The sequence below is a fragment of the Delphinapterus leucas genome, chromosome 5 (genome assembly GCF_059928025.1).
Source record: "Delphinapterus leucas isolate spDelLeu-1000000601 "Yukka" chromosome 5, BTC_Dleu_Yukka2, whole genome shotgun sequence".
NCBI classification, from domain to species: domain Eukaryota; kingdom Metazoa; phylum Chordata; class Mammalia; order Artiodactyla; family Monodontidae; genus Delphinapterus; species Delphinapterus leucas.
The window spans coordinates 103633758-103649383 of record NC_143133.1 but is presented as its reverse complement, the minus strand read 5'-3'; the positions used below and the strand labels follow the sequence as shown (position 1 = coordinate 103649383).

The 15626-nt window shown below is 38.2% G+C and overlaps 1 protein-coding gene across 1 annotated transcript; it reads right to left on the bottom strand.

The window, feature by feature from the left end:
- Positions 1 to 2819: 2819 nt before the first annotated feature.
- Positions 2820 to 10755, bottom strand: FGG (fibrinogen gamma chain). The gene is made up of 9 exons (XM_022599687.3): positions 10678 to 10755; positions 10532 to 10576; positions 10154 to 10337; positions 9949 to 10042; positions 8280 to 8410; positions 7847 to 7980; positions 6503 to 6687; positions 4770 to 5047; positions 2820 to 3433 (listed from the first exon to the last, which is right to left on the bottom strand). Exons 1-9 carry the CDS (start codon positions 10753 to 10755, stop codon positions 3225 to 3227), a joined length of 1338 nt encoding a protein of 445 aa, XP_022455395.2. The 3' UTR covers positions 2820 to 3224.
- Between the last annotated feature and the right edge of the window lie 4871 nt (positions 10756 to 15626).

Below are 15626 nucleotides of genomic sequence, written 5' to 3'. Positions count from 1 at the left end.
ATGATCTTTAAAACCAAACTACTAAACATAACAAAGAATTGAAAAAAAGCTATAGCACTTCAGAGGTATATTTAAAAATCTTGATATTGTCCAATAAATGACTGTTCCTGTCTGCTGATTAAAGAACTCTGCCCTGTAGTTCATGACCTGAAGTCATAGTATCGGTGCATCTGTACCAGTACCCTTATTTTTGGAAACTTCCCTCTGTGGGTTTTTCAAAGTGTGTGACCATGCACATCTGTTTTGTACCTAGCCGTCCTATTCTGCGGTGACCTGAGTTTTGTGTGCCCAGAAAGTGAAGGGAAGGGTTGGGTATTAGTTATCTGTGATTTGAGCTGTGCAGAAAAGTAATCTGTCGCTAGGAGGCTCCAAACTCTTTGTTTCACTTAAAAGTAAATTTTTAAAAGTTGATTTGTCAAGATAATCCTTTCATTTCTATTTTATTTGTGGAGACATGATCCAATTGAGTGTGGAAGTACATATCTTGCTTCATTTCTTAAGCTACAACCCTTCAATGTTCACCATTGAATATTAATAACTAAACAAGTAAAAATTTGAAATTCACCTTTTTATCTCTACCTAATTGGGTTTTAAATTAACTACAAAACTAACAACGTACTCATTATAACAAATCAAACAATGCAGAGGTATAGAAGGAGAAAGTTAGAAGCCCCTTCCCACTAATCAATCCTGAATTACCCAGCATGCAGACCATATATGTACTCTGGACACTCACAAAAACAGGGACCTCCAAAATGTTTATGAAAGAATGTTATAATGATATTTCAGAAGAAGTATTGGAAAAGTGGTCATGGGAAAAATAAGAAACTTTTGGACTTGTTTATATTTATTTTGTTTAGTATTTTTATTAAATTTTATAAATCGATTGGGGAAAACAAATACATACAAATAATGCATGCATGTCAAGGTTACATTTTGTTCAAAAGTATATGCATATATACTTTTACATACTCATTGTAGAATTGTTTTTCATCTTAAAATTTCACATATTATTTAGTAAATGTCTCTATGCTCATACAGAGATATTATACTTATTATGTAATCATTGCATTCTCTTCCATTGTACTAATAAACCACCTTGCTTGTCCATTTTTCCACTGTTAAATATTTTCTAAATTTCCCACTGTAATTAAATATTTATTTAATATTTAAATATTATCTATATTTCTATAAAGAGCTATTTTCTTTTTCAAAAATAATTTTCTTGGGATAAATCACTAGAGGGATATTATTGCATTTAAACTTATGAATATTTACATAACTCGTCCTGTCTATGACCAAATTGCTCACCTGAAGGATTTTATAGATTCTCAAAGGGTAGAATATATGCATTCTGAATTTAGAAGTGGTTTGGAGCATGATGAGGTGGGAACAGGTAAGGCTGGAAGCAAGATGGAAAACAGGAAGGAGGCATTTGTCATTATCCTGGCAAGAGATATATATCCCAACTAGAACGGTGGCAGTTGGCATAGAGAAGGAAATGAATATAATAAATATTTAGGAGGTGGATTTGACAGGCTTGAGGATATGGGGAGGGAAGAATAAGGGAGACTTATTGCTGGTTTTTTGGAACTTGAGAACTGGACGGGATAGAACAGTACTGGGAGAAAGGAGGATGCTACTATGTGATATATACCCAGCACAGGGGCTAGTACAATGAAGGAAGTCAATAAATGTTAGCTGAATGGATGCCTCATGCATACATGAATGAATGAGTGCTACAGACAATGAATCAATGTTCCTATTTTCCCAAAGCCTCACAAGTATTTGGCTGTATACCTAGAAGTTTACTTAACTGGTTTTTATCTCCTCAATAGGATGCTTTTAAAATCAGGACTTATGAGAACAAGGAAGCGAAAGAATTAGGAAAGAAATTGTGAAAAGGAAGAGAATCCAAAGCCAATGCTCAGGACTTCAGAACAACCAGACATACCCCCATGACCCCATAAAATTAGTCAATTACTTTTCATGTTCAACCTTATGCCAACTAATGTAAATGCAGCTATTCCTTACAGAAAGTTAGCGATTCCTGATCTCTGGCTACTGCAATAATGGCTCCATTCTGCTCAACTTATTCAACAGTGAGGGGCTGAGCAGATTGTTCCCTGGATCTCTCTGTTCTGAGTTATAATCCTCTCCAAGTGCCCACATATGGCCACAGGAGCCCGGAGCTAAAAGGATTTACTGGGAGAATCCCCAAACAGCCTTACGTCTTCAGCTGCACTGGGGTACTATGAACCTGAGTTATGTGATTGTGACATGTGCTTATGTTTTTATATCAAATTTTGTCATTTTGGGTTACTGTATTTTTCTGTATTTGGCTTATAACCCCTGGAGGGCAAAAGCCATACTTTCTATTTCCTTCATAACTTCCCAAGAGTCAGGTACAATGTTTAGGATAAAGTGAACACTGAGCAACTACTGATGATTGTCCAACTGTAATTATTAAATTGAAGGAAAGTGATGGCTTTTAGGTCAATAAAATGTACCATGTATCTAGTCTTAGGAAACAAAATGTTTATTGAAATGGTGTATAGATAAATTACAAACAGCATAAAACTGTTAGTGGAGTTTTCAGCATGGGTTCTTATTACTCTTAAAATGAAGTGAGGCTTTGCAAGTCCACTGTCCCATAGGAAAAATATTATATTTTTCTTTTTAGATAGAGTCATTTCATAAGTAAATCACCTTTGAAACGGTCTTTTATACATCTCCAGCCTATGACCAAAACAAAAAATATATTAAAAAGATATAATTATCTCCATTTAAAAAGAATAATTAAATATGAATGATTTAGGGGTAATAAATATGGAAAAAATACTTAGTCATTTGAAATGCTAGAGTTTGCTCCTATTATATTAGTATATACTAAACTATTTAAGAAATAATTTTAAAAATCACCAAGACACAATGACGTGTGATCATTAAAATGCAAACTATCACAATGATTTTATTACATCTTCAGGAAATAAGCTAAAATATTATTATCTCATTAAATAAACAAATTTTAAATAATTCTGCATTCAGTCATTTGGGAATACAGTCCAAAGTGAGTTTTAATTGCCATTCAAGGCTAACTATTCTTAATAAAAGACTTAAAATTAATAAATACAGTAAGAGAAAATGGGAAGAAAATTTCATAAAAGTTTCTGAAACTTTGTGGGTGAATAGAAACGAACATCTAATCCTCAGGGTAAAATGACTTAGTCATATTCTATTTCAATATGGTGTTCTGGTCTGACCTGTTTGGCTCCCCCAAGGTGGTGTTGCTGTCCTTCTCCAATGGCGATTCTGTTATATGGGATTAATTTCATGGTGGTTTTCTTCATTGAATACCACCGGGATTTCCAAGTGGCCCAAATAATGCCATTATCATAACCATTAGTAGTAGATGTTTTTGAGTAAGTGCCGCCTAAAACAAATTGTAGATGCACATATCACTGCTCTTGAATCTCTTTCCCTCAGAAAGTCTATAAAGAACTGTCTATTATGAAGTCCATTGTCATTTACATCAGATTTTATAGTGTTATCTACTAACTGAAAATATCCTTAAAGACTCTTAAATTCTCCATTTACAATTGACATAAACTTATTATTAAACAAACTCTTACAGCTGTGTTGTGCTTTCTGGTCACATCCATACTTTAAATGTATTCACTGCTAACAGGCTTAGAACCCCAAATTTCCCCAGTTGGTCTCTCCCTAAGTTTAGCCATCCTGGATTCAGCTATGATGGACCACCTTTCTGAAAACAGGTCATAATTCCTCATCAGATGATCTCAGGTCATCTGAAAAACACAATTTTACTGGAAAATATGAGGAGCTCAGTTCTGGAATGTTATTTTACATCTCCATTTTAAAGTGGAGGCTAGGCTGAAGTGCTTTCACCTCGTTCCTGGACATTAGATCTCATGTGATTTTGTAAGGGATTGTCGGAGTCTAGTACTGGAGGGTACCACAAGCTATCAACACGGCTACTCTGGATCATATGGATCAGGCACCTTCCCTGAGAGCTTCTTCTAATTACATGGTTTGTTGGTGCAAAGCTAAGTTAGGTTTCAAAAAAAAACATTGTGAAAACCAAAAGGTAAGTTTAAGTAGTTTTTAAGAGGATTCCAAGTCACCTCTTGGCTAGGACAGTGCCCTAAGGAGGGAAGATTGCTCATTTTAATGGATGAGGGTTTCCCCATGCATACCTGTTGGGTAGTTACAATAGTTTGTCAGTAAGTAAAACCAGTGTTCAGAACTACTCCAGTCTTAGAGCAAACTATAGCTTGCCCTCCCCTTGTCCTAAAATAAGTGTCTACCCTCCTCAGGCTGGACTCCTCTCCTCTTAAGATTTCATGGACATCTGCCCTCACCAATACATCCCTGCTCTTTGCTTAATTCCTCCAGACACCTACTCACAGCTTACTGGATCTATCTGACACATAGATCATGGGAAGCATAAACATGGTAATGTTAGTCCATCCAGATCATATATATGGTAAGCCTAGAGGAAACACCATAACCCAAAGCATCAACTCTGATGGAGGCACGATGAATACCACTGCATAGTTTGCAGCAGTTGGATTTCTTGTAGAAGGACCAATTTCAGGTATAAGCTAGCAGTATTCAATTCTGGTTTAAAATAAAGAACTATATACTAAGCTCTCAATATCTTTATTCATTTCCTTATATTTGTTTATTACCTTTTATAAAAATATAAACTATGCACAAATTCATGCATCTAAGGAAGAAAGGCATACCTTGGTAATAAATTCCATTGAGGTGGCCAGCATGACATTTGTTCATCCACCAACCAGATCCATCCTGTTCAGCGCAGTTGCCTTCAAACTTATCATTGTCATTGTCCCAGGTGCTGAACTGCATGCCATTGTGGGATGTGAAAAACTTGTCACTACCATCCTCGCCAAAATCATAGCCATCAAATGCATCTCCAGCATCTCCACCAATGAAGTAGGCATATGTCATGCGGTATTTGTCACTTTCACCTTTCACCCTGAACGTAGCATAGTCTGCAGTACTACAAAGAAGGGAATAGAGACCTTAGACCCTGAGCCTCAGAAGGCATCTCAGAAGTTCTCTCTTTCATAGGACAATTGTTTGGAATTTTAAACTTTGCTTCTTAATCTGAAATGTGCTCATTGAATAAAATTTTCTGCAAATCTGGCAAGGGAAAATGGATGTGGGAACCCGCACCACCCAGGATGGGTCTAGAAGCCTTCAAGGAAGGCTTCTAGTCCCAGGAAGACTAAAAACTTCCACCATCTGAATGCTTTTTGCCTATAGGATCCTAATATCCAACCCAGATATGTGGATGAACCTGACTAATTTCGTATTTTCCACTTTTATCTCAGTATGTAGCATGTACACACAGTTCTCATAAACCACATTCATTATCTGACAGTGAGTGACAAACAATGCAGCAAACTTGAAGGAGCTACAGTTCCATTAGCCACTCATACCATCTAAAGTGTGAAGTCCTAAAGGGGTTTTCCTTTTGCAAGGCAGTGTGGCAGTGACAAGAAGGAGGGTTTCCTCAAGCATCACAAAAAAGAAGTTCCCTGTATGGCCCACAAAACATGAGCTATAGGATCAGAGAGAGATTCTCCCCTGGAAAAAAAGTTGTGAATGAGGGCCAGAATTCTATGGAGTTCAGGGAAGAAGGGGCTTTGGTGCATGAACAGAGATTTCCAGAAAACATTTGGCTTCCCTGATTTCTAGGACTTGGGATATAGGAGATGTTCTCATAGGAGGTCTACTGACTATGGTATTATACTTTCTGGTTAAAAACTTTAAAAAGTAAAAAAACATATTTGGGCACAGACTATATTTCATCATGCCATAGACGTAACAAGAGGGTTGGATATTGTTTTTAACTTTAATTAGGCATACAGCACTCAAAGTGCCCATGCAGCTCTAGCTCACCAAAGAAGCCAGCTGGCTTCATTTTAAAGTAGCTCCTGGATTTGACTGACTGAATGGTCATTAAAGCACTGGGAAATCTGAAGAAGCTAGATTCACTCTTCAACAAGGATAATCACTAAGAGGATGGGTTGTAGAGTTAAACTACCTGAGTTTAAATCCAACCTTTACCATATACCAACGATGCGACCGTGGAAATGTTAATCTGTAAAATGGGATTAATAGTAGTTCCTGCCTCATGAAACAGTTATTTGGATTAGATTAAATTATAATTTCATGTTCAATTTATGGTACATATTAAATGCTCAGGAAATACTAGCTATTATTTTGTACGGTTCCAGGGTAAGTGGATTGTACCAGAACACTTAGATCCTGCCTAAATAGGACCTAGCAACTTGGACTGCCCAAGAACCAAACTGACTTCTGGGGAACATACTTGGATGTGCTCTTGGCATCTGTCAGACTGTCTTCCCCACTGTTCTGTTGAGAGCTGGAAAGTGCATACTCCAGACTGTCTCTACGGTAAAAAGTTAAAAGTCCTTTAGAATAGTACCTGGTTCTGCCATTCCAATCCTCCAACTGCACTCTTAATACATATGGGATGGTAGACTGTGTGCTTATCAAATGAATCTTCTCATTTCCCAGCCAAAATTCTGTGTTTCCAGTAGGAGACAGATGTCCAAACCCTTCTTTATATTGAATCCAGTTTTTCTTGAAATCCACACTGCCATCAAGCCTCTAATTACACAAGTGTATGGGCAAAAGGAGAGAGTGGATTATCAGTGCACACACAAAAAAATTATAAACGTTTTGTCCAAAATATGGAGGGTATGATTTCATCATTTACTAAGTGACCCTGGGCTAGCTGCTTCAGTTTTCTCACCTATCAAGTAGGAATAATGATGCTTACTTCTTAGGGTTGTTGCAGGGATTACACCAGAGAATGTAAAAGTACTTAAAAGAGCGACTGGCACATGATAAATTATAAACTAGTAGTTTTAAAACTACTAGTAGTAGTTTTAAGTACTATAACTACTAGTAGTTTTTTTTTTTTTTTTGCCCGTACGCGGGCCGCTCACTGCTGTGGTCTCTCCCACTGCGCAGGCTCCGGACGCGCAGGCTCAGCGGCCATGGCTCACGGGCCCAGGCCCTTCGCGAACCGGAGCACGAACCCGTGTCTCCTGCATCAGCAGGCGGACTCTCAACCACTGCGCCACCAGGGAAGCCCAAAACTAGTAGTTTTAAAAAGACTCCTAGGAGACTCCAGAACACCAGCTTGATATTGCTGATTCTTGTACTGATGGTAGAAAGATCAACCTATTGCTCAATCTGTGTCTGCCAGCCAGAGCTCACATCACTCGCTGGCTCTGAGTGCCCCCTGCAGGATTAGTTGTAACAGTGGTCAAAGGTAAACAATGCAAGAGGATTTGCTGCGGATGCCTGGAGCTGGCAAAGGCAATAGAGGGTCCTGGTCTTGGAACAGCCTCAGTGTATCCTCTGGGTGACATCATCTTCTTGTGATGGGCAGCCCTAGGTCTTGATGTACCTGTCAAGAGAGGTCTCTTCGAGTTCTTTGTCACTATGATATTGTGATTATGTGCCATCATGAATCTACAACAGCAGGGCCAGCATAGTAGAGAGTCACAGCACAAGACTGAAACCAGACTATATCCTTACTCTGTTACTTATTAGTTATGTGACTTTGGGCAAGTTATTGATGCTCAGCCTCTTGTGCCTGTTTCCTCCTCTGTAAATAGGGATAAGAAGGCAAAAACTACCGCAAAGGGAAGTTGTGGGTGTTAATTGAGTTAATGTTCACAAGGTGCTTGGAAACATACCGGGCATATAGCAGAACGATTAGGTGTCTACTAAATACATTTGTTGTGGGAAAAAATACCTTCTGAAACACAGTCCATCCATTTCCAGACCCATCAATTTCACAGTAGACTAAGAACTGCTGCTTAGCTTTCAGAGGTTTGATAAAGTAAAGCCCACTCTCTCTGGCCCCCTTATTGGCAATGTCTTGACAATCTGAAAAAGAAGAAATGTTTGTGGTGGTTTGAAATCCAGGTAAGACTGTGCCAGCCTTGAAAATGAAATTTTTAACTTGTCGTAAACTATTCATTTCCTGAGAAGTATTTTCTTACTTCTCACGTGATTATTCCTTTAAAGTATTTTTTTTTAGCTACTCAAGAAAGGTCTAAGCAGACTGTTTAGATTTAATAGCTAGACATTTTCCAATGTATTTGTATACATTCCAATACATGCAATCTCCTTTACTTTTTATATTTGCTTTGATGAACTTAATCCAATATAAAACTTTCACTTACCTTTCCCAGTTGTATCATGTATTTTCACTGTATCTTGACAAGGTTCCTGACACTTTGCTTCCAGTTGGACCACTTTCTGTTTCAGGTTGATGATTTTTTGATTATTTGAATTATATATTTCCTGCAAAAATCTATAAGCAAAATAATAAGATAACCGAGTATTCCTTTTAGAGGAATAATTTTGTATATTCTTTTAAAAATACCACCTTATTTTCTCAAGAATTATTTCCTGATAAATTACTCCATTCTTGGAAAAAGTGTAAAATGACGTTAATAAATAAATTGAGGTGAATTAAAATTCTAAGCTTTTTGGAAAAGAATATAACAGGGTCCTTGCCAATAAACAGTATCATTGTTAAGTGGCCTTTCTGAATTGTATCTTTTGTATAAAGGGCAGCAGATAATGAGGTACACAAGTGATGACCTTGATTAATAGGAAGACCCTCTGGTGATTATTCTTGGGACAATATTCTTAGGGAAAGAAAGGCCCTGTTCTGAAATTCACATGTGCTGAAGCATTATTCCTTTTCACTTGTGGATTTACTGAGGATCTGTTTATGGACTTCAATCTTATAACTTACATAGGAAAAATATCTGGGGCACTACCTTACCTAAAATAAAATAACAGACATTTTCCCTTTCTTCTTAGCGTTTCTATTTACATAGCTTCAGAAAAAGGCTGGGGGAAGTGAACAAGCCTGCTTTTGTTGTTTCTCACAGGGTTGCTTGTACATATTCAGAAATGATAGAAAACTACCTACAGTACATAGACTGTCATCTCTTTCTTTGAGGTTCAGGATAGACAAACTATTTGACCACGTTTTTCTCTAGTGCGCCTTAGAAAATTTCTACACTGTAGTCTCCTTCAACTTCAATGATGGCAATAATAATGCAAATCATAACGCTAATAATATCACAATAATAATAATAGCCCTCTGATATCAAAAAGAGGATAAATCCCTCCTGGGCCACTTTTCCTCAGCCACCATCTATCTCAATTTCTTATACTACTTTGAGAAAAATTTAGGAAAAAAATTGAGGAAGAAACTAAAACTGTATCTGAGACCCTATGTTCAGAAAGTCTACGAATCCCTGGGAAGTTGTTAACAGAGACATCTTACTTTCAAGAGAAGGGAGGAGAATACGTAATTGCAGGTTCCATGATCAACAGGTAGCTTTACAATGTTTGTTACACTTATCTCTTAAAACACATTTTTTTCTGCTCTGCCTTCAGTATAATTTACTTTTGCAGCCAAGATCCTTCCTATGTCTCTGCTTACAAATTCCTCACCACACATTTGTTGACATTCTTATAAAAAGAATTTTATTTTCAACACCCATATTCCCATCAGTTTGAATTTACGTTGTAAGACAAATGGGGGTGAGGGGAAACATTTTGGTAAATACAGTCATAAAGCATTTGAAGACACCTAAAACATCTTTCTCCCACATGATTATTTTTTTCTACATCATTATTAAAAAGCAATTACAATCCAATACAACTCATACTGCCTAAATACTTTTATCTCCACTGTGTTCAAGATGGTCAGGCATCATGTCAATTAGATACAAGTAGAAAAAAATAAAAAGATTTCTTCTACTGAAGCTTGGAATATTGAGTAAACACTAGCTCAGTCTTGGAGAGCAAATTGAAACAAAAAATGCTTACCGAACTGTTGATTCATGTGCTGAAATCAATGTTTCGTATTTCATAATTTCTTCCAACACTTTCTTGGAAATCTTGGTAGCACTTTCTATCCCATCTGTAACATGGGATCAGAGACATAAAAATACATGAACAAACAGAACCACTGAAATTACAGCAAAAGAACTTCACAGATGAAGTTCTCAGTCAGTGGTGGTTAGATTCTCACTTGGCTTTGCTGGTCCATCAGAGCGGTAGCTGATCTGGATTGCTTTGACCAACTCTCTGGCTTCTGATGTCTTGTTCTCAACCTGACGTAAGATGCCTTCCAAATTCTGTAGATCCTTGTCTACACTGGTTTGGTAAGTAGACAGGAAATCTGCAATTCCACAGGTAGTTGGGCAATAACTACCCTGAAAATACAATAATAGAGTGCTTTAAAATCCTGATAAAAAGCTACATAAGATCTACTAATCAAAATAGGTAAAACCTAGACTTCATTTAAAAAAAAAAGTCTAAACTGCCAAATGATATTTGCGAGAGAATTTCTTTTATTTCTCTGCCCACGTCCAGTGCAAACACAGCGAGAAACATAAAAACTACTTACAAATCTTTCATCTAAGATGCAGCAGTTGTCTCGGGTAGCAATATACTAGAGGAGAAAAATACAGACATTTCACTAGTTTATCGTATATTTTCTTATTTTTAAGCTTTCTGTTTAAAACAAATACGTTTTGTAAACAGCACACTTACTGCCAGGCATGTTGAAGAGAGCAATGAAAGAGTGTAGAAGCAGAGGATTAAACTCCGGGGGTGTGAGGACCAACTCATGGTGTCGGGGGTGCCCGGTGGTCCAAGCCTGAAGGGTCAGAACTGTGACATTTCGGCTCCAATTGTCCCTTTATTTAAGTTCCGAGGATGGCAGGACCGCCAGTGGCTGGAGCTGATCACGGGGCTTTCTTACCAGGGGGGCGGGATGTCTTTCCAGTCTCTTTGTCCTCATCCTGGCCCCGGACTAATGTTTAGTCAGGTTCCCAGGTTTTGCACACAGGGCTAAGCTCCTCCTTTCTGGCCCAGCTCAACCCTCCTGCGAAGCCAACTCTTCTGCAAAGGCTAGTGAAGCATTAGCCTTAGTTGCGATGAGGAGGGAGGGCGCCGGGGAGGCTGTGGGTTGCAACAGCTTCCAGTACAGGCAGAGAGAACAAACACACAGCTGACCTCGGCCAGAACAAACCGCCCCAACCTTAAGACAGAGCCTGGTACCATAACCCAAATACCCCAAATTACCGCAAGTCCTTTCTTAGACCTACGATGAAGGATCATTAATTTTAACCTGTGCCTATGGTGGGTGGAGGCTTTGCCTTCCACCAGGTCTCAGCATGTCACTCTTGACAGGAATGAATGACACTGGAAATGTATTCCTGCCCCACTGTGTTGGCCATTTTCTTTTTTTTTTTAATTGAAATATAATTAACATATAACATTATATTAGCTTCATCTGTGCAACATGATTTGATATTAGTATATATTATGAAATGATCACCACAGTAAGTCTAGTTAACATCTGTCAGCACACATAATTACAAAAAACTTTTTTTTTCTTGTGATGAGAACTTTTAAGATCTACCCTCTTAGCAACTTTCAAATATGCAGTACGGTACTATTAACTATAATCCCCATGCTGTACATTATATCCCCTGGACTTATTTTATAGCTGGAATTCTGTAACTTTGGACCCCCTTCACCTATCTATTGACTATTTTCATAGGTTCTCAGTTTGCAGTGGGCTTTTTTTCCCAGATAGTAGCTTAAGGATACATGCCCCCCCTCATTTTATTTATTTTATTTTGTTAACCTTTTTTTTATTGCAGTATAGTTAATTTACAATGTTGTCTTAGTTTCAGGTGTACAGCAAAGTAATTCAGTTATATATATATGTGTGTATATATATATACACTTTTTCAGATTCTTTTCTCATTACAGGCTATTACAAGATATTGAATATAGCTCCCTATGGTATAGAGTAGTTCCTTATTCGTTATCTATTTTACACATAGTAGTGTGTATATGTTAATCCCAAACTCCTAATTTATCTTTCCCCCACCCCATCCCCTTTGGTAACCATAAGTTTGTTTTCTATGTCTTTGAGTCTATTTCTGCTTTGTAAAAAAGTTCATTTGTACCATTTTTTTAGATTCCACACAAATGTAATACCATATGGTATTTGTCTTTCTCTGTCTAACTTACTTCACTTAGTATGATAATCTCTAGGTCCACCTATGTTGCTGCAAATGGCATTATTTCATTCTTTTTTATGGCTGAGTAATATTCCATTGTGTGTATACCACACAGCTTCTTTATCCATTCATCTGTCGATAGACACTTAGGTTGCTTCCATGTCTTAGCTACTCTAAATAGTGCTGCAATGAACATTGGAAGGCATACATCCTTTCAAATTACGGTTTTCTCCAGATATATGCCCAGGATTGGGATTGCAGGATCATATGGTAGCTCTATTTTTAGTTTCTTAAGGAATCTCCATACTGTTCTCCACTGTGACTGCACCAATTTATCAATACATTCCCACCGACAGTGTAGTGAGCTTTTGAGCTCAACTCCTCCCTCTGTCTGGAAGCACCAGCTGGTGGGGCACCACACCTGCCGCAGAGGGGAAACAAGTCAGGAGCCTACTTTGTTTTCTCTGAGGCTCCATCTCGTTACCACAGAGGAAACCCTGGCTACAGGAGGCAGGGGCTAGGAAAATCCACGTCCCATATACGTCACTGGGAGCTTAACTGAAGGAAAGGGCGCAAAATGAAACATTAGGTGGGAGCTGTCCTTTTCATTCTGCCCCTAGAGCTTCCTTGTATATTGGGACAACATGCTTATCATCATCTCCTATTGATAATTTATAATTATGCAGTATCATTACCCCTACTTTTAATATCCCTCATTTCATTCTCTGAAAGCAAGCTTACTGCAAATTTTGATTAAATATTTAGTGGGAGAAATACATCTAAATTGAAAGAAATACTAATACTTCAATGTTTAATCCTAAATCTTTACAAAGGAATACTTGTTTTGATTTGAAACAAAGATAAATGTTCCTACTCAGTAAATAATCAATAATTATTATAACAAAATGAGTACATCAAAACCAGATTTGTTGCCTTTTCTTTCCTCCTTAACAGTTACCCTCTCTGACTTACCAATCATTGCCAATCACATCACCAACCACCAGCCAATTAAAGCCTCACAGTCATCCTCCTTGTTTATTCATCTCATCAGTTGTCGAAGCTTATTATTAAAACTATTTCCTCACTGTCATTTCTTTTTTTTATATAAATTTACTTATTTTATTTATTTATTTTTGGCTGCATTGGATCTTCATTGCTTCACGTGGGCTTTCTCTAGTTGTGGTGAGCTGGGGCTACTCTTCATTGTGGTGTGCAGTCTTCTCATTGCAGTGGCTTCTCTCTGCAGTGTTGCAGAGCACTGGCTCTAGGCGCACAGGCTTCAGTAGTTGTGGCACGAGGGCTCAGTAGTTGTAGCTTGTGGGATCTAGAGCTCAGGCTCTGTAGTTGTGGCACACGGGCTTAGCTGCTCTGCGGCATGTGGGACTTCCCGGACCAGGGCTCGAACCCGTGTCCCCTGCATTGGCAGTCTGATTCTTTCTTTTTTTTTTTTAACATCTTCATTGGAGTATAATTGCTTTGCAATGGTGTGTTAGTTTCTGCTGTATAACAAAGTGAGTCAGCTATACATAAACATATATCCCCATATCTCCTCTCTCTTGCATCTCCCTCACACCCTCCCTATCCCACCCCTCTAGGTGGACACAAATCACCGAGCTGATCTCCATGTACTATGTGGCTGCTTCCCACTAGCTAGCTATTTTACATTTGGTAGTGTATATATACGTCCATGCCACTCTCTCACTTCATCCCAGCTTACCCTAACCCCTCTCCGTGTCCTCAAGTCCATTCTCTACATTTGCGTCTTTATTCCTGTCCTGCCCCTAGGTTCTTCAGAACCTTTTTTTTTTTTTTTTTAGATTCCATATATATGTGTTAGCATACAGTATTTGTTTTATCTTTCTGACTTACTTCACTCTGTATGACAGTCTCTAGATCCATCCACCTCACTACAAGAAACTCAATTTCATTTCTTTTTATGGCTGAGTAATATTCCATTGTATATATGTGCCACATCTTCTTTATCCATTCGTTTGTTGATGGACAGTTAGGTTGCTTCCAAGTCCTGGCTAATGTAAATAGAGCTGCAATGAACATTGTGGTACATGACTCTTTTTGAATTATGGTTTTCTCAGGGTATATGCCCAGTAGTGGGATTGCTGGGTCATATGGTAGTTCTAGTTTTAGTTTTTTAAGGAACCTCCATATTGATCTCCATAGTGGCTGTATCAATTTACATTCCCACCAACAGTGCAAGAGGGCTCCCTTTTCTCCACACCCTCTCCAGCATTTACTGTTTGTAGATTTTTTGATGATGGCCATTCTGACCAGAGTGAGTTGATATCTCATTGTAGTTTTGATTTGCAGTTCTCTAATGATTAGTGATGTTGAGCATCCTTTCATGTGTTTGTTGGCAACCTGTATATCTTCTTTGGAGAAATGTCTACTTAGATCTTCTGCCCATTTTTGGATTAGGTTTTTTTTATATATATATTGAACTGCATGAGGTGCTTGTATATTTTGGAGATTAATCCTTTGTCCGTTGATTCGTTTGCAAATATTTTCTCCCATTCTGAGGGCTGTCTTTTAGTCTTGTTTATGGTTTCCTTTGCTGTGCAAAAGCTTTGAAGTTTCATTAGGTCCCATTTGTTTATTTTTGTTTTTATTTCCATTTATCTAGGAGGTGGGTCAAAAAGGATCTTGCTGTGATGTATGTCATAGAGTCTTCTGCCTATGTTTTCCTCTAAGAGTTTTATAGTGTCTGGCCTTACATTTAGGTCTTTAATCCATTTTGAGTTTATTTTTGTGTATGGTGTTAGGGAGTGTTCTAATTTCATTCTTTTAAATGTAGCTGTCCAGTTTTCCCAGCACTGCTTATTGAAGAGGCTGTCTTTTCTCCACTGTATATTCTTGCCTCCTTTATCAAAGATAAGGTGGACCATATGTGTGTGGGTTTATGTCTGGGCTTTCTATCCTGTTCCATTGATCTATATTTCTGTTTTTGTACCAGTACCTTACTGTAGCTTTGTAGTATAGTCTGAAGTGCGGGAGCCTGATTCCTCCAGCTCTGTTTTTCTTTCTCAGGATTGTTTTGGCTATTCAGGGTCTTGTGTTTCCATACAGATTGTGAAATTTTTTGTTCTAGTTCTGTGAAAAATGCCAGTGGTAGTTTGATAGGGATTGCATTGAATTTGTAGATTGCTTTGGGTAGTATAGTCATTTTCACAATGTTGATTCTTCCAATCCAAGATGTTTGTATCATCTTTTTTTTTTTTTTTTTTTTTTTGCGGTATGCGGGTCTCTCACTGTTGCGGCCTCTCCCATTGCAGAGCGCAGGCTCAGTGGACATGGCTCACGGGCCCAGCCGCTCCGCTGCACGTGGGATAATCCCGGACCAGGACACGAACCCGTGTCCCCTGCATCAGCAGGCGGTCTCTCAACCACGGCGCCACCAGGGAAGCCCTGTTTGTATCATCTTTAATTTCTTTCATCAGTGTCTATAGTTTT

What these genes read in the sequence shown, in the direction of transcription:
- FGG (XM_022599687.3), bottom strand. Translation starts at nt 10,755, where the DNA reads ATGAGTTGGTCCTCACACCCCCGGAGTTTAATCCTCTGCTTCTACACT. An exon ending in TCTCTTCAACATGCCTGGCA is followed by an intron (nt 10,577 to 10,677) that starts GTAAGTGTGCTG and finishes TTTCTCCTCTAG; the next exon opens with TATATTGCTACCCGAGACAA. An exon ending in TGATGGACCAGCAAAGCCAA is followed by an intron (nt 10,043 to 10,153) that starts GTGAGAATCTAA and finishes CCCATGTTACAG; the next exon opens with ATGGGATAGAAAGTGCTACC.